This window comes from Scyliorhinus canicula, chromosome 11 (genome assembly GCF_902713615.1).
Source record: "Scyliorhinus canicula chromosome 11, sScyCan1.1, whole genome shotgun sequence".
NCBI classification, from domain to species: Eukaryota; Metazoa; Chordata; class Chondrichthyes; order Carcharhiniformes; family Scyliorhinidae; genus Scyliorhinus; species Scyliorhinus canicula.
Genome location: NC_052156.1, coordinates 142,490,666 through 142,517,371, shown reverse-complemented (window position 1 = coordinate 142,517,371; position 26,706 = coordinate 142,490,666). Strand labels below are relative to the sequence as shown.

Here is a 26,706-nt window from a genome sequence, read left to right as displayed (position 1 = left end):
TTCACATTTTCAGTTTTATATGTTAATAATGTACTTACTTTTGGTGAGTTCCTTACTATGAAGACCCCTTAATAAATTGTTCAATGTGTACCTACAAATACTGCTGGTGTTCGCAGACCAGAGAAGTCTTTGGACTGATGGACACAGGGAGAGATCCTCAAGAGCTCAGTGAACTGATGTACACAGGAGTGTACCTCAGAGAGCTCTGTGAACTGATGTAAACAGGGAGTGATTCTTAGAGAGCTCTATGGACTGATGTACACAGGGAGTGATCCTCAGAGAGCTCAGCAGACTGATGTACACAGGGAGTGATCCTCAGAGAGTTCAGTGGACTGATGTACACAGGGAGTGATCCTCAGAGAGCTCTGTGGACAGATATAAGAACATAAGAACTAGGAGCAGGAGTAGGCCATCTGGCCCCTCGAGCCTGCTCCGCCATTCAATGAGATCATGGCTGATCTTTTGTGGACTCGGCTCCACTTTCCGGCCCGAACACTATAACCCTTAATCCCTTTGTTCTTCAAAAAACTATCTATCTTTATGTTAAAAACATTTAATGAAGGAGCCTCAACTGCTTCACTGGGCCAGGAATTCCATAGATTCACAACCCCTTGGGTGAAGAGGTTCCTCCTAAACTCAGTCCTAAATCTACTTCCCCTTATTTTGAGACTATGCCCCCAGTTCTGCTTTCACCCGCCAGTGTAAACAACCTGCCCGCATCTATCCTATCTAGTCCCTTCATAGTTTTATATGTTTCTATAAGATCCCCCTTCATCCTTCTAAATTCCAATGAGTACAGTCCCAGTCTACTCAACCTCTCCTCGTAATCCAACCCCTTCAGCTCTAGGATTAACCCAGTGAATCCCCTCTGCACACCCTCCAGCGCCAGTACGTCCTTTCTCAGGTAAGGAAACCAAAACTGAACACAATACTCCAGGTGTGGCCTCACTAACACCTTATACAATTGCAGCATAACCTCCCGAGTCTTAAACTCCATCCCTCCAGCAATGAAGGACAAAAATCCATTTGCCTTTTTAATCACCTGTTGCACCTGTAAACCACCTTTTTGAGACTCATGCACGAGCACACTCAGGTCTCTCTGCACAGCAGCATGTTTTAATATTTATCATTTAAATAATAATCCCTTTTGCTGTTATTCCTACCAAAATGGATAACCTCACATTTGTCAACATTGTATTCCATCTGCCAGACCCTAGCCCATTCACTTAACCTATCCAAATCCCTCTGCAGACTTCCAGTATCCTCTGCACTTTTTGCTTTACCACTCATCTTAGTGTCGTCTGCAAACTTGGACACATTGCCTTTGGTCCCGAACTCCAAATCATCTATGTAAATTGTGAACAATTGTGTGCCCAACACTGATTCCTGAGGGACACCACTAGCTACTGATTGCCAACCAGAGAAACGCCCATTAATCCGCACTCTTTGCTTTCTATTAATTAACCAATCCTCTATCCATGCTACTACTTTACCCTTAATGCCATGCATCTTTATCTTATGCAGCAACCTTTTGTGTGGCACCTTGTCAAAGGCTTTCTGGAAATCCAGATATACCACATCCATTGGCTTCCCGTTATCTACCACTCTGGTAATGTCCTCAGAAAATTCGACTAAATTAGTTAGGCACAACCTGCCCTTTCTGAACCCATGCTGCGTCTGCCCAATGGGACAATTTCCATCCAGATGCCTCGCTATTTCTTCCTTGGTGATAGATTCCAGCATCTTCCCTACTACCGAAGTTAAGCTCACTGGCCTATAATTATCCGCTTTCTGCCTACCTCCTTTTTTAAACAGTGGTGTCACGTTTGCTAATTTCCAATCCGCCGGGACCACCCCAGAGTCTAGTGAATTTTGGTAAATTATCACTATGCAATTTCCCTAGCCATCTCTTTTAGCACTCTGGGATGCATTCCATGAGGGCCAGGAGGCTTGTCTACCTTTAACCCCATTAGCTTGCCATCATTACCTCCTTAGTGATAACAATCATCTCAAGATCCTCACCTGTCTTAGCCACATTTCTATCAGTCACTGGCATGTTACTTGTGTCTTCCACTGTGAAGACCGACCCAAAAAACCTGTTCAGTTCCTCAGCCATTTCCTCATCTCCCATTATTAAATCTCCCTTCTCATCCTCTAAAGGACCAATATTTACCTTAGCCACTCTTTTTGTTTTATATATTTGTAGAAACTTTTACTCTCTGTTTTTATATTCTGAGCAAGTTTACTCTCACAATCTATCTTACTCTTCTTTAGTAGCTCTTTTTTAGTAGCTGTCTGGTGCCCCCTAAAAATTTCCCAGTCCTCTAGTCTCCCACTAATGTTTGTCACTTTATGCTTTTTCCTTCAATTTGATACTCTCCCTTATTTCCTTAGACATCCACGGTCGATTTTCCCTCTTTCTACCCTCCTTCATTTTTGTTGGTATAAACCTTTGCTGAGCACTGTGAAAAATCGCTTGGAAGGGTACTGCCACTGTCCTACAATTGTTTCAACCATAAGTCTTTACTCCCAGTCTACCTTAGCTAGCTCTTGCTCTCATCCCATTGTAATCTCCTAGTTAAGCACAAAGCACTAGTGTTTAATTTACCTTCTCACCCTCCATCTGTATTTTAAATTTCCACCATATTGTGATCGCTCCTTCCGAGAGGATCCTAACTATGAGACATTAATTAATCCTGTCTCATAAGAACTAGGAGCAGGAGTAGGCCATCTGGCCCCTCGAGCCTGCTCTGCCATTCAATGAGATCATGGCTGACTTTTGTGGATTCAGCTCCACTTTCCGGCCCGAACACCATAACCCTTAATCCCTTTATTCTCATTACCAGGACCAGAGCTACGGACCGGCTTGTTCCCATCATAGGTTTCCCCATTTACATACTGTTCTAGGAAACTATCAGCGGATACATTATTAATACTCTATCCTCAAGGCTGCCTTGACCGACCTGGTTAAACCAATCGACATGTAGATCAAAGTCCCCCATGATAACTGCTGTACCATTTCTACATGCATCAGTTATTTATTTGTTTATTGCCTGGATGAGTGCAACTCCAACAACACTTAAAAAGCTCGACACCATCTAGGTCAAAGCAGTCCACTTGATTGGTACAATTTCTTCAAACATTCAATCTTCTACCATCGCTTAAACAGTGCCAGCAGTGTTTACCATTTACAAGAAGCATTGCAGGAACTCATCAAAGCTCCTCAGGAAGCACCTTCCAAACCCACAACCACTACCATCTAGAAGGACAAAGGCAGCAAATGCCTGGGAACACCACCACCTGGAAATTCCCTTCCAAGTCAATTACCATCCTGACTTGGAAATATATCATCGTTCGTTCACTGTCGCTGGGTCAAAATCCTGGAACTCCCTCCCTAACAGCACAGTGGGAGCACCTACACCTCAGGGACGGTAGTGGTTCAAGAAGGCAGCTCACCATCACCTTCTCAAGGGCAGCAAGGGATGGGCAGTGAAATGCTGGCTTAGTCAGCGATGCCCACATCCCATGAATTCATTTTTTAAGAAGTACACCATATGACAGTGGCGATAAGTCCATTAGTGACAATGCATGAGAGAAACTCGCACAGATCAAAAAGTGTTTCTCCAAAATCTGTTGGATGCTTTGTCCCCACCAAGAAAAGCCTCTAGCTTCTTCCTCGTAGTAGATGTTCTGTTGAATAGCCACTGGATTTTCTTGACCAGCAGCATGAGGTTCCCCTGGGTAGAGGGGATCCAATTGGGAGCTCATACTAGCATATTAAATAGCCTCTGCAATCAAAACTGGGGACAGGTTCTGGCTGGTTAGAGAAAAGTCCCACTGTCCCCATCCCTCCTCCCCCAGTGAAACTGTCCCAAAAGGAAATCCAACCCATTGACTCGAGAGCAGAGATGAGAAAAGAGTAGGAAATTGGATACTCTTCAGTGGTTGATGATGTCACATATGCAGACTTGTAGAGTATGATAGAAAGAGAGAAATGTCTATTTCTAATCCCATAGTCGGATGATTCTAATGAGCTGCTCAACTGGAAATTCTTCAGCTCTTTACTCCTGCGAAGTTAGCTGAAGCCTTATTAATCACAGAATTTACAGTGCAGAAGGAGGCCATTCAGCCCATCAAGTCTGCACCGGCCCTTGGAAAGAGCACCCTACCTAAGCCCACACCTCCACGCCAGCCCCACACTTCCATCCTATCCCTGTAACCCCACTTTACGCTACCTTTTTTGGACACTAAGGGCAATTTAGCATGGCCATTCCACCTACCCCTGCACATCTTTGGACTGTGGGAGGAAACCGGAGCACCCGGAGGAAACCCACGCAGCCACAGGGAGAACGTGCAGACTCCGCACAGACAGTGACCCAATCCGGGAATCGAACCTGGGACCCTGGAGCTGTGAAGCCATTGTGCTAACCACTGTGCTACCGTGCCGCCAATTAAGATTCAGACTTGCAGGGCAGCACGGTGGCCTAGTGGTTAGCACAACCGCCTCACGGCGCTGAGGTCCCAGGTTCGATCCCGGCTCTGGGTCACTGTCCGTGTGGAGTTTTCACATTCTCCCCGTGTCTGCGTGGGTTTCGCCCCCACAACCCAAAAATGTGCAGAGTAGGTGGATTGGCCACGCTAAATTGCCCCTTAATTGGAAAAAATAATTGGGTAATCTAAATTTTAAAAGATTTTAAAAAAGATTCAGACTTGTATTCCAGAGTTGTGAGGCACTCTGCACAAGGTTGAAAGCACACTCAAAGGCTCGAGTTTGTTCTTGATAAAGATCTCCTTTAACAGCTGTCAACTATGTCCAATCAGATAAACTTGGGCAGCTGCAATCCAATTCTAAACGGAGGTGGAATTTTGTGCTCAAAATTGCCCTCACGATTCGCAAAGCGCAGCTATTACAGCACAGATGAAGAGCATGTGAAATATTGATGATTAATCAGTCATCAGCATTTTGGTACAATCTGGACTGTGAGTCGTCCAATCTATCTTATGAAAAGCAGCCATTTCAAATGACAAGTGAAGCAATTGTAGGGCCTGTGGGATCGATGGATGCAAAACATCATAGATACACTGATTACACTGCTAATTAATTGACTATTAACGCCTGGCTTCATTTGACAGTTATGTTCAGTTTATATGCCCAGCTGTCAGCAACAAGTCAGCCTTCTTTGTTAAAGGCACAGTCAACTTTTGGCTGCTGTTTTTACAAATGCTCATTTCTGGTTTAAATATTAAACTGGTTCTTTTGGCTTTTTGTTTGTGACCAGTGTTAACGAGTATTTTGCAACCGAACATAAATTTGGTGACTGTAAATCTAATGATAGTTCAGTATCTTGCGGAAGCGAGCTGGATTATAATGTAAAAAAACATCAAAGTGAATATAATGCATTTTGAATGCGAACTTAAAGAAAACCTTGTTACCTCATCAAGTACAGAATGACTTGGTTGAACTCATTAAAAAAGGAATTGGATCAATTCCCAGATTTGACAGAAAGTTGAAAACTATGAGTTTGAGGGAAGGCAAAGATGAAAAATGATCAGGTCAGCTCTGGAAACAGTGACAGAGAGTTGACTACAAGGACTGCATCCCCTTTTCTTATCCCTACATTATTATGTTTCCACTTGACATTTTGTTGTAGATTCACTTTCAACTCTGAGTGCAATTCCTGATGATCTGATGGGAATTCAGATTCACATTTCTCCTTTATCCCTATTGCTCACACCACTAAGAGCCAAATCCTTCTTATGAAAGCGATAACTGCTTTCAGGCAGTAACAGGTTCCTTCTACAAGTGGCATCAACCAAAAAGCATCCTGATTCAAGTATTTCAGCAGTTAAGGTCAAGATGTTTCCTTTTCTAATCCTCTTGTCCTTTTTTTTTCTAGACGACCATTATGCTTAATACAACCACAGCATCTGTTCTTCAGTTCTCTATCGGTAAGCAACATTAGCCTTTTCTTCATTGATGCAGTGGCGTGGAAGCATTTTTTAAATCTTTGAGAAGAAAATAGGGGCTTTCACTTCATAGGTTCATAAGATATAGGGAGCAGAATTAGGCCATTTGGCCCATCGGGTCTGACCCACCATTTGATCATGGCTGATCCCTCCTGGCCTTAACTCCACCGTTCTGCCGGTTCTATATAATCCTTCAACCCATTACCAATTAAAAATCGGTCTAACTCCTCCTTAACTTTACTCACTGTCCCTGCATCCACCGTACTCTGGGGTTGGTGAATTCCACAGATTCACAACCCTTCGGGAGAAATTGTTTCTCCTCAACTCTGTATTAAATTTGCTACCTCTTATCCTAAGACTATGACCCTCTCGTTCTAGAATGCCCCACAAGAGGAAGCGTCCGCTCCACGTCTACTTTATTGCTACCTTTTATCATCTTGTATACCTCAATTGAAACACCCCTCATTTCTTCTAAACTCTAGAGATAATGTCCTCTTCATACGACAAACCCTTCATCTCTGGAATCAACCGAGTGGACCTCCTCTGAACCTCCTCCAATGCCACTACATCTTTCCTCAAACAAGGGGACCAGAAACTGTGCACAATACTTCAGGTGTGATTTCACCAATGGCCTTATATAGTTGCAACAACACTTCCTTAGATTTATACTCTAATCCTTTAGCTATAAATGCCAACATTCCATCGCTTTCTTTATTATCTGCCGTACCTGCAATGCTAGTTTTCTGTGTCTCCTGAGACGAGGACCCCAGATCCTCTGCAATGGAGGACCCCGAAATCTCTCCCCATTTAGATAATAAGTTTACCTTCCCATTTTTCCGACCAAAATGCATGACCCACATTTATCCACGTTAAACTCCATCTGCCACATTTTGGCCCACTCTCCTAACCTATCTAGATCCATTTGTAAGGATCTTATGATTCCTCATTGCAACTTACTGTCCCACTTATTTATCTCTCGAATAACTAAATGAGGCAGACATTTTGCAACAGACTCAAACATTTTTTTTATTTTTGCATGTTGCTGATCATAATAGAAATGAATGGCAATACAATTGCAGTGGACCCACATTTCTGTTATTTAAACCTTCCATATGTGAAATAAAAATTATTATTGGTATTGTTTGCGAGAACCTGTTGAAACAACAGGTAGGTGCACCTGAACACTACGCTGTGAGGGAGGTTGAAGAAACTTCACCACACTGTGTCTCACATGACATATTTTTAATCTCAGCCAAGATAGTACACCAGGGCAAGATTGAAGATGAGGCATTTCCCAAGTTTCATACTTTTTTGTAAGAAGGATTACCCTTCAATTATTGACACACTCTCTGGGCTCACACATTACAGGGGCTGGTTTAGCTCACTGAGCTAAATCGCTGGCTTTTAAAGCAGACCAAGCAGGCCAGCAGCACAGTTTGATTCCCGTACCAGCCTCCCCGGACAGGCGCCAGAATGTGGCGACTAGGGGCTTTTCACAGTAACTTCATTGAAGCCTACTTGTGACAATAAGCAATTTTCATTTCATTTCATTTTCACTGCTATGGTCTTCTATCGATATTGATGCACCCACAAGGTACTATTTCAAATCTGGCAGATGGCCAGAGACCTCTGTCCTGATTTCCATAGGACAAGGTCAGCTACCCAAGGAATCAGTGCTTTCAGCAGAAAAAGATTCCTTATCAATGTGCTGCCACAAGAAGAATGTTCTACTACTTCGGCAAATGCAGCAATGAGATGAAGATTGGATAGAAACCGCAATCATCACCTCACAAGCCAAACACTAATGCATCAGAGATAAAAGCATCTTACATCAGCCTGAGTGCGCCCCTGTTGACCAATCCAGGAACAGCAGAGCATGAGCCTGGCTGCCATTTTGGCCACAAAGTTCTGCATCTCATAGGGACAGGAGTAGGCCACCCCACCATTCAATGGGATCATGGCTGATCTCTGACCTAACTCCATATACCTGCTTTTTCCTATATCCCTTACTATCTTCAGTTAATGAAAATCTATCAACCTCAGTTTCAAAATGAATAATTGATCTAGAATTAATTGTCATTTGTTCCAACCTTCTGCCACCGGGTGCCAGGTTGGCACTGCCAGGGGTCAGGCCCGGGGGGGCCTTGCACATCAGCGAAGGGGTGGTCTGGGGGGCTATGAGTAGATTGGGGGATTTAAGGGGGGTCCTTAAAGCGGGGGGGGGGGCGGGGGGGGGGGGGGGGGGGGGGTGATGCTGGTCAACCTGCACCCTGATCTGTGAGGAGCCAGTCCCGCTGTGGCGGGTTCAATGTGGCCTTGGCGAGGCGAACTCCCTGAGGCCCAAAAAGTGCCGATGAATAGCGGTGTGAACACCTGCCACATGCACCTGAAACCGGACTTAGGGCACGATTCAACTAAATGGGAACAAAGTACCATAGTGAGTGCGTTTAGCCGTATGTTTCCCAACGCTCGCAGTGCCGAGAAACACCCGGCTATAAAACAGCACTCGCGTTAAATAAGGGACCTCAGCAGAGAACATGCGGCCGAGGCCACACATAGCCCCATTTTCTACAGTAAGCAGCTCCGCTCGCTGGATCTCCTCAGTATAGCGAGAGATCAGGACACCATTTCTAAGTGGTGTCCCAATCCCCCAGGCCTCCGGCGCAACCCCTGACTCCCCAAGCACCACCCACTATGGGAGGGTCCCTGTGCCCACCCCTGAAACACCCACACAGGGCAGTCCCCCCTCCCCCCCCCCATTGCCAACACACAAAAAATGCTAACCTGGCAATGCCCCTGCCAGCGCTAGGCCAGCACACAGGTGGCACTGCTAGGGTGTCAGACTGGCAATACCAGTGTGCCTAGGTGGAATCAGCAGTGCCAGGGTACCACTCTGCCCAAAGGGCATGCACCTGGTGGTCTCCGATCCCATGGGCGACCTCCATGAGTGCCATTTCGTCTGGTTCCCATTTGTGCAGACCAATACAGAACGGCACTCACCCAAGGTCTCCAAGATAAAGGGGACAGATCCCCACACCTCGGATACCCTGTGAAACTGCACATTAGAGTGAGACTAGCTGTCTCAGCCATGGTCGTCACAGACTGAGCCACATCTTGGACACCAACACTCTAGACGCTGGCCTCATGCTGCAGGCTTTCAACGGTGGTTAGCATCCGAGCAGTGTTGGCCTCGGTGCCACAAATTGTCAGCATCATCCCCTCTGCCGTGGCCTTTGGACTCCTCCAATCGCTGTGCGCTCGCTCGAGTGTCATTGACATCCCCTCCTAATCTCACGGCCGTGTCCGAGCATCTTCATCAGCTCTTGGAGAACTGATGGCTGATGAAAAGAGGCTTGGTATCTGACTGGGACTCAGCAGACTCCTGGGATCCAGCAGACCTCCGACTGCTGTCTCTCCTGGGTGTTCCTGCCTCCATCTGATGTGCACCAGCAACTGTGTGGTGCTCACCAGATTGTGGCCCAGAATCCTGTCCACTAATGTCTCTGCTGTGGGGAAGGTGGGGTGATAGCTGTGATGCCTCAATACTGGTCTCCTCAGAGCTCTCCTCAGGTGGTCTCTTGGGTTGCGGGGTAGGGTTGGCCCGGCTCCATCAGATGGAAATCCTGCGAGTGAGTGGACATGTGGTCGGTGAGAGGGAATGATCATTTTGTCTGACATAAACAACTCATTTGGGTGAAGGGGCTGTGGATCCTCACCTCCTTGGCGCAGGCCAACCCCACCATCGGTGTCTGCTCTCTCCTTGGACACCCCGTGATTTCCAGGAGCCGTTCTTCATAGGGGGTGAGGACTCGGATCTCTCATATGCCAGACCCCACCACTGGTCCTTTCCTTCTTATTATGGGCTATCTTCCTCTGTGGGGACAATGAGAGGGCTTTGTGAGCTGCACACTTGATGGATCAGGGGGATCAAGAGCAGGTGGAACGTGTGGACACTCCACTGGATATGAAGGGATTGTGGCTAGTGGGTGCCAGGGAGGAACAAGCACAAAGATGGATGTGGAGAGGGTGCGACGTGTCAGGAGTGATTTGTGGGGCGTCGGGGGGTTTTGGAATTGAGGGGTGGCAGGCGGAACTGATACCAGGGAGAGGTGATAACTGAGCCTTGCAGCTCGGTGGTCTTCCGATATTGGACGTGGTCACCCTGATCTTGCTGGCTGCACTGCCACTGCCTCCCAGGTGGCATATGGTGACCCTGCTGCTGGTCCTCCAACCCCCCTTGGGAAAACAGGATGTCCCACCTCGCATTGACGACGCCCAGAAGCCTGGCCAGGTCAGCATCGCCCAAAGTGAGGAGCAGGTCAGCCGCACTGTCATGCTTGTTGTGTTGACTGAGAGTGAGTGGTGAGTGGCTCCTCCCCCTTGTTAGCAGCGAGATGCTGAAGCGTGAATCTGGCGAATCAGACAGCGAGACAGCCAGTATGGCAACACGCTCATGGGGCTCATTTTCCGGCACTCAAGTGTCGTTAAATACAGGCCACAATCTCTCCAACACGGCGATCCAGGAAAACCCTGCCAACCGCGCTGAAAAGTGGCTTTCCGTTAATTATGTCCTTAGTTTCCCAAACGGAAAGTTCCGGCCATTGTCAATGATAACAATGATCTTTCTTCTTCATTTCACTTTGTCCACTCGTTTATTTACATGTGTACGCTGAGTTGATGTATCTCACTCAGGAGTTAAGCCCAAGACCTATCTCAGTGTAACTTTTGTTTTAACAGCTGGTAAGTTATTGCAGTACTGTCTAAAGGATGCATACACAATGCAATACTTGAGATGGGGCTATATGTAAAATTAAAAACTAATCATCATTCACATTAAGCTGTAGTATTTTGTTTTATATGCTAAGCTATTGATGGAAAACACAAATTACTATTATATGCTGGTAAAAATGTCAAAGATTATATTAGTAAGTTAAAGGTAAGTGCTGCACAAGGCTACCTCATGAAGTGAATGGATGGATTGAGACATTTTATACACATACATATACAATTGAATTAATATAGGATCCTTTAATTTTTTTGTGGCATTTAGCGACAGTGTCCAAATAAAGCATTTGAATAGCAACATTTCATGTAGTAATAGAGATTAATTGAGGGGAAATTGAATAAAATTCTATTTAACTGTGTCACTTTCTTTTCCTGATGAGCAGACAGTGGGACAGCCCAGGCTCCAGATCTTTTTGAAAAAGTAAATGGAATTTGGACCTGGTCCCTTACTCCGACTGCTAATTTCTAATGAGCTATAGTTTTAAATGCAATTATTTTAAATATATCCCATGCATAAAATTAAGGTCATGCCATATACAGAATGTCTCTTCAGTAAGGTATTTAACCCTTCCACTGCTGAATGCTCCTTTTTAGGTTTACAAATCGACCTGTAAATTGCCTTCAGGCAGGAGGCCTGTGGCAATAAAAGAAATGTTACTTTTTCTGTTTAGCGATGGAGTGTTCTTCTTCTGCTGATTGGTTTTATCACCAGGGCAATTCACCAAATATATTCAATCCAGTCTCCTTGGAAGGTTTGTACAAAATTGGTTAACCTTTTCTGTTGATTTTTCAAAATTTGACATTTTTAAACTTGCTCCATTTCCTCGGGCTAAATTTTGAATTGACTGCAGAGGGGCGACAGGCCTGCGGGCCTGCAAGCTGTGGGTCTGCTATTTCCCTGTCCACCCAACATCCTGGCTGCCTCCTCAAATAACGGCCTCTGGGTCTTGACATGGGCATGCGCGGGTTCCCGACCTGCACTTCTTCCTAACAGTGGGATCTGGACCCTAAAATTAAAAGTTAGCCCCTTCTTTCTCCTTCAGCTCTGATGCTGCCCTGCATCATTCACTGGTTAAAATGGTGGTCAGTGATTTCTCCCTCTTCGATTTGTCCCTCTTCAGCCAGCTACAAGAAGCCAGCTATCCTAGAGAGGTCGAAGGGACAACCACTATGTCCTTTGGGGATGTAATGTACCCATTACTCATCGGTCCCTTCTGGCACTTGAGATCAAGAGCCGATGAATATCAATTAAAGTACTTGCTACTTGCCCCCTTGTTAACTGAAAGAACCATTCTGTTCCTGTCGATGTGCATCACTGCACATGGTGAAATAGAACTCTGGACTTAGAAATCATATAGGAATTTCATGCTTAAAACTGAAATATCGTTCATGTTCACCTTCAAATGGCAGACCCTCAACTAGACAGTGAAGTGCAACCAAAGTAAGAGATCTGAGCAAGCAGAGTCTTACCTAGCTGCTCCATTATCTGCTCATACCATTAATGAAAGGGAAATGTGAATGTTGTAGAATACAGTACAAAAGATAATCTGGTATTTTTGATGTGGTTACTGGACCCAAGTTCAGAATTTTTTGGATTATGTTTTAGAAGGTTCTAAACCAGGCATTGACAAACACGGGGACGCAACCCGCGGGTGGGTCGCGGGCATGCGTTGGGAGGGTTCCGGAGCCATCTGTCGCGGCGCTCCCGATTGCGCAAATCCGCGCGCAACAGCCGCAGCAGCCAGCTTTTAACTATGCCAGCTGCGAGCGTCCTTCAAGATGGCCAGGAACATATAAAAAGAATTTGTCTGCACTGCGCACTCGTGCCCGATCATCGGTGCGCATGCGCAAAGCTATACACATGCGCACCGATGATAGGGCATGCATGCGCAGTGCGGCCACATTTTCTTTACACGGTCGCAGCCTTTTTTTTTACAAGTTCGGGGGGCCAAAGGAACCAAAGGGACAAAGGGGCCATTTTGGCCAAAGGGACCCAAAACCGTTTCCTCTACTTCTGTCAGCAACAAACAAGGTAAGAGAAAATGGTGGGTCGTGCAGGTCAGCCGGTGTGGGCCAGGAAGGTCAGCCAGCGTGAGCCGCAAAGGTCGGCTGGCATGGGTTACAAAGGTCGGCTGGCATGGGTTACAAAGGTCGGCTGGCATGGGTTACAAAGGTCGGCTGGCATGGGTTACAAAGGTCGGCTGGGTTGGGTCCCGAAGGTTGGCCGATTGGTAAAAATGGGTCCCCAGAAAAAAAGTTTGAGAAACACTGTTCTGAACCATCATTGCACTGCAAAAACATCTTGCTCTCTGGAACCTTATTTAGAGAGAGCAGAAGATTTGTCAAAGGAGTAGTTTTTGAAAAACAAAACAAAACAGCATTGTAGTTCCAAAGTGATTGTTGAAACAAAAGGTTAGATCATTCACACAGAAATCAGTTCCTGCCAGGAAGCTGTGGTGAGTGTGTGTTTAATTAGACCTTCAAGACACCATCACTCAATATGGTGCCATCGATCTATCAAGCAAGTTTATCAGAGAAAAATCCTCCTTGCTGGATTAAATCACTGAGCAGAATATCTTTTGTTCGAGTGTTTTAAAAATATTTGTACCTGCTGAAAGTTTAACAGCAAGCATCAGTCGTACCTTGTTTAAAATGAGACTGGTTTTAAAAAACCAGCACAGTGTGTTGATAAAAAATTCTCAGTGGATTACTCTAGTCTCCTCTGTCCATGTTCATATGGGCAGGCGGCTTACTGATACACAATTGCCATCAGTTCCCAGCTAGTGAGTTAAGTGGAGCAGTGCATGAAAGAAAACTGCTCAGTTAAGGTGAGCTGAGTGAGGGGGTGGAAGAAGGAGGCAGCATCTAACTGTCCTTGCTTGAGTTGCACTTTGTACTAAAAGATGGTAGAAGAGGAACGTTTAAGAGTGGCTGTGGAAACCTCGCCAACTCTGGCCAGGATACCCTCCTGACTTGGGCATGAGGAGGCAGAGGCCCAGTGACGACGGCTGAGAGACTTTTGGGACAAAATAGACACCGAGAGAGAAATATATTGTGGCGTTTGCAGGGGATCGAGATTGTGGTACTGTGAAGAGACAGCAGGTCCAGGCCTGGTGGTTCCTTACAGAGTTGAAGAGAGAATCAGAAGGTGAATCACCCTGGACCACACTTGATACCTCACCCAAAGACAGAAATGGGATATTCTGCTTGTCCATTTTGTTGGGGATTGTTGCATGGCATGAAAGATCCTCCTGATAAGGTTGAAAATTCTGTCTGTGTGGGTCTCACTCCCACAACCCAAAAGATGTGCAGGGTAGGGGGATAGGCCATGCTAAATCACCCCTTAAATTTATTTATTTTTAAATTGTTCTTTGTACAATGTATGTGTCTTGTTTGCAGCGGGCCTGAACATAGCAGCAGTAAGTGCTCAGTGGTGCTGCCCAGGGTGAGAGATGTATCTTATGGTTTTCTACCCATTCATGCACCAAAAAACAGGTTTCTGTCCTGACTATGTATTGTTTACTACGCCTCATAGATATGGCAAAGCTACATGTGTGTCCAAGCTGTTAAAGCAGCAATAAACGCTTTTGTAGCAGGTGAACCCCTTTGCATTACCAACTCCTAATATTTCTACAAATTTATTCAGTCCTCCCTCTTGGGAAAAGTGACAGATTACTTTCCAGGATTGTGATTTATCATCTATATATCATCCATGTCACATAAATCATACAAAATTCCATATTTACATTTAACCACAAATGAGCCAATAATTTCATCATAAATCAAACGCATGAAAGGCTAAAGACTAACATGGGGGAGGTGGAAGGTCACTGCCATGGTTGCTGATGCCTATGTCAAATTCTTTCCTGATGCCTTTTTCCTCCCCTCTCTCTGATCTGTCTTACAGGGTCTGGTACATGTCGCTATAGCTATACCGATCCTGGTATTGTTGTTTCCTACAGCAAGAACACCTCAACCGATTGGACTGTTCTGGAGAAAATTAGGTTTGTAGAAAAGAACATTAATGGTAAGGAACTGGAAAATTGAGGGGAGACAGATGTCATCACCACTGCACTCCAGTCTCCAGTTTCCATACCTTGGTTTCAAAATTGTGCAATACGGGCGCCCTTGCAGAGGTTAAACATGTGAGCATTGGTCAGAAGGTTATGAATTCGATCCTATACTGACCTTCCTCAGTTGGGGAAGTTCTTTGTAACTTTAATTGCTGCTAAATGGAATACTGCACACAAGCAAGAGATGAAAGTAAGGGAGGGAAATGCTGGTTTGCTTGATTGGCACCTTCAATAGATTAATAACAATAGTTGAGGATATGTAATCATCCTTTATCTATGTGAAGAGAATATGAGATGGTAGGTAAATTGCAAAGGTATAAGGTAGAGTAGCAAAATGAATTAAATCACCAAAAAGATGAATGACTTGTGTTTTTTTAAATAACAGGGCTCCATCGAACACCAGCACTGTCATCCACATAATCTATCTTCCCCAAGATGCCAAAGGTGAAAATATCAAATTTAAATGGAAGCAAGAATATCTCCATGAAAGCGATGTGTATGAGGCCTGTTGGGCCCTGGATAACATACTGATCATCAATGCTGCCCACAAACAGACGCTTCTGGAAGATAACCTAGACCCAATCGACACAGGCCACTGGCTTTTTTTCCCTGGGGCCACAGTAAAGGTTTGCTCCAATTAATTCCCTTAACTTAATAATTTGCTGTTTTGTACATACTCATCTAGTTGCTGTCTCTTAATTCTAATTGATAAGCTTTATACCTCTGTGGAGCAGTCGTACCCAGTGACTAATCTGTCAAAATATGATAGTCATTAAAAGTCTTCGCTGTTGGGAGGCACATTAATTTATATGTGCTTACAAATGACATTTAGTGCCATTTTATACAGAATTTGTATTGCAATTATGCCTTGGTCCGTCTGGCTATCAAATATGTCCTTCCGTCTGGCTGGGCTGAATGACATCTTCTTAATTTGGGAAATTTATGATGTTCACTCGTTCTGAAATGAAGGTGTTGAGGGCAGATTCCTCTCCATCTGTCACCAGCCATTTGCAATCTGCCATCTCCCAAACCCAGTGCCCGCAATCCAACAGCAGTAATCCTAACAAAGTGTGAGGCCCAGCTGTCGATAAATATCATAGCAACAGTGAAGCCTTAGGGGGAAAAATCAGGAATTTATTTTGATATTGGTCTGTGATGTGCATCTAGCTGTGTGACAATAAATGTGACAGGAAACATTCTTAGGACATGGAGGTCAGGTCATTTAGATTTGTATGTAATGGGACAACCTTGAAATGGGAATTGTTTTAGCTCAATCTCAACAACATGTTTCCATTAGGAAACAGGCCTTGTGGTTCCTACTCCCTAGGTATTTTGCTTATTATCTGTCACCATGTGTTGACATTGGTTAATGTGGGAAATACATTTGAATGGGTCCATATTCTCTGCCGTTTAGAAGAATGAGAGGTGATCTCATATTGAAACAGGTATGAATTCTTTCAGGGTTTGCCAGGATAAATGGGGAGTTGGTATCGTGCTAAAGCTGCAAAGGGGTGGGGATAGAACATGGAAATGGGACCATTCTATTTTAACCACATCCTCCCTCTTTCCCCACTGACCAGGAAGACTAAAAATCACTCTGCACGTCACTTATGAATGGAACACGGAGTGACTGAAAGCAAGATTCTTTAAAACTTCCAAATTGTTTAAAATCACAGAATTCTGTTTTTCATTTTGTTTAAATCTGAATACTAACGTGGCGCGATTGGTTTTGTAGTGCAGAATTGAACAGAATTCCATTTTAGGTGTGTTTAGCTGTGTGTTTCCCGCCACTACGACACTGTTATTTGAGAGGACTTTGCTTTGTTTTGGCCTTAGCGAGGAATGCCCTGCTGAGGCCCCACTTAACTTCGTTTCCTGCACAGACGAGCTCAGCTCGCCAGTGCAGGTAGAGCATTCACTGATTGGGGTGCCATTTTTAAATGCTGCCCCGATCTTTCGACCCCCTTCAGCCACCCAACTGTGGCCATTCAGATCTCCCCACTGCGCCCAACTTAGGTAGTCCTCGAGCGTCCCCCTCACCCCACCTCCTAAGGGCAAGGCACCCCCCCCCCCCTTCCTGACCCCTGGCATGGGCAACCTGACACCTGGGCACCTTGGTGCTGCCAGCCTGACACCCTTGTAGTGCCCCTGCCAGCCTGGCAGTGCCACTTGGGCACCCTGGCTCTGCCAAGGTGCCTGAGTGTCAGCAGGAGTGTGAAGTTACCACCCTGCCCAGAGCCCAGGGCCAGGGAGAGCCTCCAGGAGCCTTTACACCTGGTCCATGTCTGTGTGGACCAGTGCTAAATGGCACCATGGTGAGACCTCCCATGTGAGACTTAGTCCCTGGGCCCCGGGAGAGTACGGCACAGACATATTTAAATGATATCTGGACCTCGCCTTCACTGGGCGCTATCCAGGTAGTGAAGTCTCTTAAGATCTCATTCAATCTCTCAGGCATTTTGAGTGTCGCGAATCTTGAGAGACGCCTCTTGCAAGATTCAACTTGTCACGTCATCAAGTCAGGCACTACAAAACCATTAAATTGCACCACAGTTTTAAAGTTAAATTCAGTTTTAAAGTTAAATCCATATATTTAATGCATATAGGAATACTATGGTAGCACAGTGGTTAGCACTGTTGCTTCACAGCTCCAAGGTCCCAGGTTCGATTCCCGGCTTGGGTCACTGTCTGTGCGGAGTCTGCACGTTGTCCCCGTGTCTGCGTGGGTTTCCTCCGGGTGCTCCGGTTTCCTCCCACAATTCCCGAAAGACGTGCTATTAGGTAATTTGGACATTCTGAATTCTCCCTCTGTGTACCCGAACAGGCGCCGGAATGTGGCGACTAGGGGCTTTTCACAGTAACTTCATTGCAGTGTTAATGTAAGCCTACTTGTGACAATAAAGATTATTATTACTATTAATAATTGATTATTCCATTACACTTTATATTGTGATGAATAATATTAGTATCAATAATGAATGGTTACTAAGCGCACTGTTATCCGCTTCAAATAGCATTAGAACATAGAACAGTACAGCACAGAACAAATTGTCCAGCAATTTGATACAATGCAATCAAAAGTATTTAATGTTCAATTGATTTAATGATTATAAATAAGAACTGGATTCATATTTGGTTATGAAGAGATTAAAAATAGGCTCTGGGCAGTAATAGGAATGCTGGAACTGGCTGCTTCAATCCCTGATTAGGAAAAGGGAAAAAATTAGTCAGCATCACTGCTTTTAATCGGTACCCAGTGACCACCAGCAGGGAGTGAATGTGTGAGCATCTGGTGCTGACTGAACTCGGCTCCGCTGTGGCAAGAGCCAATACTGCGGATGCCGAAGATGTGAAATAAAAACAGAAATGCTGGAAAAACTCAGCAGAACTTGCAGCATCTGGGAAAGAAACAGTGTTGACGTTCGAGTCCCGTATGACTCCTCCAGAACGGGCGGGATTCTCACCTACCCGGCGGGGCGGGGGGTCCCGGCGTAGCAGAGTGGCGCCAACCACTCCGGCGTCGAGCCTCCCCAAAGGTGCGGAATTCTCCGCACCTTTAGGGGCCAAGCCCTCACATTGAGGGGCTAGGCCCATGCCAGAGCGGTTGGCACCACACCGACTGGTGCCCAAACCGGCTCGTGCGGCCTTTGACGCCCGCCACCGGGGCTGGCCGAAAGGCCTTCACCGGTTCGCACATGCGCCGGTGCGTCAACTGCCGCTGACGTCACCAGCGGCGCATGCATGCTGGGGGATTCTCTTCCGGCTCCACCATGGTGGAGGCCATGGCGGCGGCGGAAGAAAAAGAGTGCCCCCGCGGCACTGGCCCGCCCGCCGATCGGTGGGTCCCGATCGCGGGCCTGGCCACCGTGGGGGCAGCCCCCGGGGTCCGATCGCCCCGCGTCCCCCCTGGACCCCGGGGGCCCGCTCGCGACGCCGATCCCGCCGCCACCAGAGGTGATTCAAACCACGGGTAGGGAGAGGCCTCCCAGCGGCGGGACTTCGGCCCATCGCGGGCCGGAGAATCGCCGCAGGGGGCTCGCCGATCAGCGGGTGGTGTTTCCCACCCCCGCCAATTCCATGATGGTGGAGAATTTCTGCCACGGCGGGGGCGGGATTTTCGGCGGCCCCAGGCGATTCTCCGACCCTGCGGGGGGGGTCGGAGAATTTCGCCCCCGATTTCCGAAGAAGAGTAATGGAATTCAAAATGTTCGCCCTGTTTCTCTTTCCGCAGATGTTGCCAGCCATGTTGAGTTTTTCCAGCACTTCCTGATGTACTTATATCAGGCTCTGCTGTGATGACTGCTATGGTTGGAGTGGCTGTTGGCACAATGTGTTCAGGCTCTCATATGCTGTTTGGACAGTGCAGCGGTTATTCTGATACATTTGGCCCTGTGATCCAGCGGCAAGTGAGATCCTTCAGGAGAGATGAGGGAAAGACAACTGCAAGAAGAAATTTAAAAAATTTAAGGTGTGAACACAGAAAAAAAATCTGTTTTCCAGTTACTGAACAAAATATTCCTCAAAATTAAAACATACAAGAAAGGCACCAGATTTATATTCCAAGACCAACCCCAGGAACATTTATACCCTTATCAGCATCAAAAAGAATTTAGAATAATCTTAAAATGCTTGAATTATAACCAATGCACCAATCCTATCTCATCACTCTGAACATCATTATATTAGTTCAGGTTATCAGACCATAAGAATAGATTTGAAGGTGTAATATGGATTTAGTTGAATAGCACATACATGTAGAAGAATTAAATACTTAGTTTTTCAGACACCAAATTCATTTTCCATCAAGGGGGGAGCTAATCGTTACTTTCATAAATAATGGGCGGGTTTCTCTGTAGCCCGACGCCAAAATCGCGATCGGTGATCGGGCGGAGAATGGATTCCGAGGCTGAAATCGGGGCCGACGCCGGTTTGACGCCGGTCCGCCATGCTTCACCCCTCCAAAATGGCATCATTGTGACACGCGCCACGTGTCGTTGGCACATCATCGGCTGGCCATGTTCGGCCTCCGATGGGCCGAGTTCCCCACAGCGCGGGACAGTGTGCCGTCTCAGCTAGTGTGCCGGCTGTGGACTGTGTCCAGTGCTGCCACACTTGACCGGGATCCGTGCTGCTGGCCGGGAAGGGGGGGGGGGGCTTCTGCTAGGGCTAGGGGACAGGTGTGAGGTGGCCAGGGTGCGGCCAGGGAATGGGCTGTGGTGTCCCGGTTCGCCGGTTAGGTTTTGCACACGGCCAGCACCATGTTATACGGCGCGACCGGTGAAGGTCATCAGCTGTACGCATGCGCAGCCCGGCACACGGCCATTCTGTGGCCGTTTGTGGCACGATCTGCGGGACTTTCACTCGGTGCCAGTGCTGGTCTCTCACCACCGTCGGTGAGGGGGCGGCGCCAAATTTCCTGGTGTCAAAGTCGACACATTCTACGCTGGTGTCAGCACTTGGTCTCCAGAACGGAGAATCCAGCCCAATATCTTTTAAGAAATTTTACCTTGCAAAATAGTGACAGGTGACTGTTAGAGAAATTTTAAAAACTTGCGAATTCCTTTGTACTCTTCCAACTGTTTGCTGCATCAGTTACACAGACATCGTGCCCAGGCCTACCTGACCCAGTCATTCAAAGCTGCTTGGACGAGCTTGGGATATTTTGCAATTGGATAAGGCATCCTGCCCGTGAAAGGGAGATGCTGAGGCCTAGAGTAGAAAGGCAGGGAGGAAATGCTAGATCAAGCTAGAGCGGAGCTTGCGTACTGTGTATAGTTCTGCACCGAGTTGTGGTCACCGCATTACAGGTAAAATGTGATCACACTGGAGACAGTACAGGAGATATTTAGAAAGATGTTATCAGGAATGGAGAATTTTAAACTATAAGAAGAATTTAATAGGCTGGGTTTATTTTCTTTCCAAAAGAAGAAACTGAGGGTGGATTCATTTGAGGTGTACAAAATTATGAAGGGTCTGGTAGAATGAATCAGAATTTGGAAGGACCAATTTCCATCCGTAAAGAGGTCGATGACTCGGGCGCATAGATTTAAAGTAATAGGTAGAACGATTAAAGTGGAGTTGAGAAGAAATGTTTCATGCAGAGGCTGCATGGAATGTAGAACTCACTACCCAAAAGTGTGGTAAATGCAGAAATCCCCATTGCATTAGAAAAAATTCTTGGGTGTGCATTTAGTGTTGTAACAAACTAGACTACAAACCAAGAGTTGGAAAATGGGATAAATTCTTTTTCAGCTGGCGTGGACTTGATGGGTCAGCTTTGTAAATCCGCCTATGTTTCTATTTGCACCAGTGATGGAGCCAAGATACATTTTGTGGGGGGGAGTTTACAGGAGAATGCACCTAAAGTCACACAAAATAAACTCTGCACTGTAGACCAGGGACTCTGTACTCCACCATGCCCCCCGCCCCCTTCGTGATCATACCTTAGTGGTGGCCTGTTAGTCACCACCCATAATCTATCGAGCTGTATTCCTGTCATTTACCAGCTTGCTATAAAGGTGCAGCAGCGGCACTTTGCCAGGTGTACAAGTGACCAAACTGCCCATTCGTTGCCCTGAAAGCGAAATCCTACTGAATCTGTGTTAGCTAAACAGGGAAGCTGAGAAATTAGATCTGCCAGCTGGGATTTGTAACTGGTTGGGGAATAAAAAAAATAACAAATCAGACATAGTTAATTAGGTTTGTTAGCATTTCAGACAAGCTCCAGAGAGTGGAGTCTTTATTTCCTGTAACTTAACTGGCGTATCATCCTCATGTAGTTGGAAACCGCTTATTAAAAAAGGTAATTGCTATATTCCGTTCAATCAAAGTATGAACACAGAGTCATCAGCATTAAGATTGTGACAAATCAACTTGATGAGGCATCACATAGGGAACTACATTTTACCGATACAACATCTTCCTAAAGGTGGTTTGGAGCTGACTCTGGTTATAAAAAGTAGAGGCATGGGTCGGTGTCCAGGATTGGCATCAGCACAGAAAACAGTGAAACAAAAGCCTTGCTTGGTGTCACATTCAAGCTTGTTTGTTTTAATTAAGCCCACAGTGATACAGATATTTAATTAAAGGAAAATGTGAGGGCAAAGTTCAAATCCATTCCCACTCCCTGCTGACTCGGAGAGATTCAATCTTCGATAGGAATGTAGATGCGATATTGAGAAGCCATGGTGCGACTAGTTAATATCTTTAATCTATCAGAGTCTACATGTTGATGCAAGGCATCATTTATTTAATGAAGGCCTCCTACTTCTATTGAATAGCTATCTGTGCAGTTTTTCACCCTCGCAGGATGATTTGAAACCCAAGGTGTGAAGGAGGGAGGGAGGGAGGGTACGGGCATGTCCAACCTAAACCACGGACCTCAGCAGACTTCCTTTGACGACTCAAGAAAATTGGAAACCACAAAAATGAATTCAGCAAAATTTGAAATAAATCAATGTTGGGTAATCAGCAAAAAGATCTAAATACAAATGATAGACTATCCATGCTGATTTTCATTAAAGTTGTTCCCGGTCGAGTGAGTGAGAGACTAAGGCCAGATTTTGTTATGCTGAAGGGGGTCTGTCGCCTGTTGGTTGGAGAACCGGCAGGGAATCTGTGTCAGTTCCGTGATGGAGGGCCAATGGAACCAAGTGCTCTTCGGGCTTTTAGGTGGACAATGATGGGCCTTCCCTGTAATTGAGGCCCCAGGGCAGTGAAAGTCCGATCCGCTAAGAGCTGCTGGACATTCAGAGACCAGGGGCCTGATTTAACACCCAGAATACAGAGTCCCGTTTTGGGTGCGAATAGCGGGGTGTTTCTTGGCATCTGCATCGCTGAGAACAACACCACTATCAAAGGGAACTATGTTTATTTTTGGCCTCGGTGAGGAACGCCCTGCCAGGCCCGAATTTATCTCACTTCCTGCACTGAGTTCAGCTCGGCAGTGCAGGAAGAGATCAGGGTTCCATTTTCAACTGCTATCCCGATCTCTCATCCGCCCTCGCACTCCCCACTGCAGCCTCCAGACCCTCAAACTAACCGTTTGGAGGGGCCTTGAGCTCCCCCGCCCCCTTACCACACCCCTTAAGGGCAAGGCACCCCTGAATCTGAACCCTGGCAAGGGCAGCCTGGCACCAGGGCAATGCCACGGTGCCCTGGTGCCAGCGGGAGTGCCAGGCTGTCCAGCCCCTGACCACCCCGGGGCCGCTGTTAGCCTGGGAGATTCCCCCGGTGCCATCAGATCTGGTCCATGTTTTTGTTCCTGGGCCTGGAGAGAATCAGGCACCGAGATACTTAAATGAGCCTAATTGCTCACCTAAATGTAAAGTTGGATCTCGCCCAGTGAGGCTGAGATCCGGATTGTGACTTCTCACAAGATCTCAGGATGCATTTCGATTGTCGCAAACCTCGCGAGATGTCGCTTGCGAGATTTAACAGCCTCGATACGTCATCGAGTTGGATGCAACGAGGCCGTTCAATCACCCCCAGTATGTCACTAGTTGTAAATCCCAAGTGCCCACCTGCCCTGACTTCTGGCAGTAGTTTCTTTTAAGTCCTTATCCATAGGGCAGGATAATAATCTTTAGTGTCACAAGTAGGCTTACAATAACACTGCAATGAAGTTACTGTGAAAAGCCCCGAGTCGCCACTCTCCAGCGCCTGTTTGGATACACTGAAGGAGAATTCAGAATGTCCAATTCACCTAACAGCACATCTTTCGGGACTTGTGGGAAGAAACCGGAGCACCCGGAGGAAATCCACGCAGACACGGGGAGAACGTGTAGACTCTGAACAGTGACCCAAGCCGGGAATCAAACCTGTTACCCTGGCGCTGTGAAGCAACAATACTAACCACTGATATAGTGCAGCCCATCACTGTGGGAAGTATGGTTGCCTGGCCCACTTAAGCATAGTAGAGGCCCCACACCATTCTCCCGAAGGTCGAAAAACCTCTCCCAAATAAGTGGAGGAGTTGATATGTGTTTCCTTGCCGCCAATGGAAGAATGTCAATTAGGTTCATTAATGAGCCAATTGACACTCATTAGCCCTGAGCCCACCGCAATGTAGTGGTGGCTCAGGGACTGAATAGAAGCTCCACGGCTTTTCTTGTTGGGTTTATCAGTAGCCTGCTGTGGGGGGCATGTAGGGGTTCTTCATTGTCAGGGACCCGGCATCGGGAAGGGGTGAGGCAGAAAGGCATACCCTGCCCTTGCCTCTGACCTTCCCATCACCCCCCCCATTTCCCGTCACTCCCACCCACAAGCCCTATCCCATCCTCGCTCACCTTTGACCTGCAGACCCATAATGATCTTGGGCCTCTGGTGGCTGCAGAGCCGCCAGTTGACATCAGTCCTTCTCCCGCTCCCATTGACGTTTGTGGCAATGAATAGATGCTGGTCCCAACTTGCCCAGCAGCTTTCAGCAGGCAAGACTTCCACAGCCTGGGGCCTGAATTGTCGGCCACTAAAGTGCCTGAAGAGCACTTCATTCCATTGGCTCTCCCTCGTGGAACTGCCACAGTTCTCCAGCCGGCAAGCAAATCCCACGTCGGCCTAACAAAACCTGCCCATTGTCTCTAACCCATTCACCCAGCAGCAATTTTAATAAAAATCAGAAAGGATATTCAATCATTTGTATTTACATCTTTATTTATTATCCAACATTGATTTATTTCAAATTTTGTTTAGTTCAATTTTGTCATCTCCATTTTCTCACTCATTTTGTCTCATATTTCTTTCTTTATCATAAAGAATTATTGCTTTGCTCTATGTTCCTGTTTCTTTTGTATTTTACTATCTAATATTGCTCCATCCTTTATGATTTTGCCAAGTCTATTAATTTTCTGTTGTTATTTGCATTGTCTTAGTTATATCTTTAGCATGTTTCAAAAATCCTTCATTCTTTTCTTTGGTTTGATTCTCGCTGTGATACTTATCGCTCTCCACCCCTCTTGTCTGTGAGCATTAACATTCATCATTTATTCTATCCTCAGAATTTCCCAGCACTGCTTTTCCTTGTCTCCAAATATTTAACGTCCGCTAGTTGTGGGTACAGAATAAATAGGTTACCTCAATGTGACTAATATTTTAATGTTATTTTCTTAATTTTAAAAATCATTTTGCAATAGTAGTTTTCTACCGTGTTACCCCTCCCCCCGATCCTCCAGTTTTCTCTATTTCTGGTGCCTATTTTCTCCCAGTGACCTTAGTTCTACCGTTTCTGTCTCCATGATCACAAGATGGATATGGATGAGGATGCTTATTAAGCTCACCCTGGCTCGTCCATCCATAAATAACCTATGGTCCCCAGTGCAACATCCAGTTCTCTTTTTAAATGATTTGAAGGTTTTGCCTCCAGTGTCATACCTGGGCGTCCATCCTGTGTGTTAATTTCTTGTGTTAGAAGTCCAAAATTTCATTACTTTATTCTATGTTGTCTCCTCCTAAAGCGTGTTTTGTAGAAATGTATTAATACGTCTCCTCTATATCACCAACATCTCAAATCCACCCATGAGGACCCCACTCAATCATTCAATTTTGATGCTTAAAAAAGCCTTTTTCTCAACCAATTCTTCGAATTATGGCCACAGAGATCAGAGTCATGGCTATTCTGTGCAACACCTTGCAGATGTGAATATTCCTTGGGTGCTATATTTTGAAGTGGGTTAAAAAGAAACCTCAAGATTTTCTTCAGATCACTAACGATTGGATCTGCCACATCTGACCTCCACCTGCAGCCATTTACCTGCAGCCTTTCAGATATGTTTATTCCATCAGTGGCTTCTCTTCCTGTGTGAACAGCCCCTGTAACTTTGGGGTCATGCATCAGTTCATCAAACAAACATTTTCTTATCTCTCTCAGTATTGTTGAATTTCAACATCACCCTCTGAGGCTCCTGCTATGGTTCCAGCACTGACGCACCTATCAGCCTTTGATTTAGACTTGAATTATGTTGGAAATATTAATTTTGCAACCACAAAATGGCCATGCTATTTTAATTCAAAATGCAAGTTAGTTTAAATTGTTACAAACTGACACATGGGCAGATGGATAGGTGTGGGGTAGTATCAAACCACTTCTGATCTGCCAAAACTTAAGCCCATATATTTTATTGGCATTTTAAATATTATCTCATTCGCCATTGAATTCAGTCTGCTGGAACTCATTTCACCCCTGACATGTTCTTAAAAGTCAGCAGACGGAAGTGATATATTATTCATACATCTCTGGTGGAGACTGAAGGGAGATACTCCAGAGGTGAAAGCAACGTCTGACACAACTGCATCTGCTATTCCGCAAAAAATCATGTGCGTGCTGTGGAATCTTTAGTTTGCTGCAAGCAATAACTGTTCTAGTGATACAGTTTCAGATGCAAGACTTAGAGGAACAATCCAGATTTACCTTCATGCGTCTGTCAAAGCAAATTAACCAGTTATTTTATGGTTGGAAGTATCAATTTATGAATGCATGAAATGAACAGCGAAGAACTGACTGAACCTACATATAAAAAAAAGCATTGCCTTAACAGTTACAGTAGAATAGTTCACTTGACTTCCATTGTTGTGCGATCAAGTTATTAATAACACGAGACAACGTGCCAACTAATCTTACTGCTCGCTCAAATGTTAATTCAAGTGAAATGCACACATTTTAAAAGCAAACTTGCTAAAATTAAAGTTTACTTTAATTATTTTTTTCAGTCAAATCAGCTTCTAAGACAGTTTACTGATCTACAGTGTGGCTATTAGAGTTAAAAGAGGGATATACGATTCTTGGGTGGAAAAGTATGTGCTAAGTTAATTTAATACAAAGGTTGCATAGATGCAGCATATCACCTGACCTGTATTTGACAATGTCGTGATTATGACCCGCAGAGTA

The 26,706-nt window shown here is 45.6% G+C and overlaps 1 protein-coding gene across 1 annotated transcript in view; it reads left to right on the top strand.

The window, feature by feature from the left end:
* The window catches only part of LOC119973445 (reelin-like), a 415,628-nt gene that overhangs the window by 173,593 nt on the left and 215,329 nt on the right, over positions 1–26,706 (top strand). Inside the window, 3 exon segments of the mRNA XM_038811578.1 lie at positions 5,898–5,949; positions 14,660–14,756; positions 15,211–15,451. Coding sequence (XP_038667506.1) covers positions 5,898–5,949; positions 14,660–14,756; positions 15,211–15,451 — 390 coding nt within the window.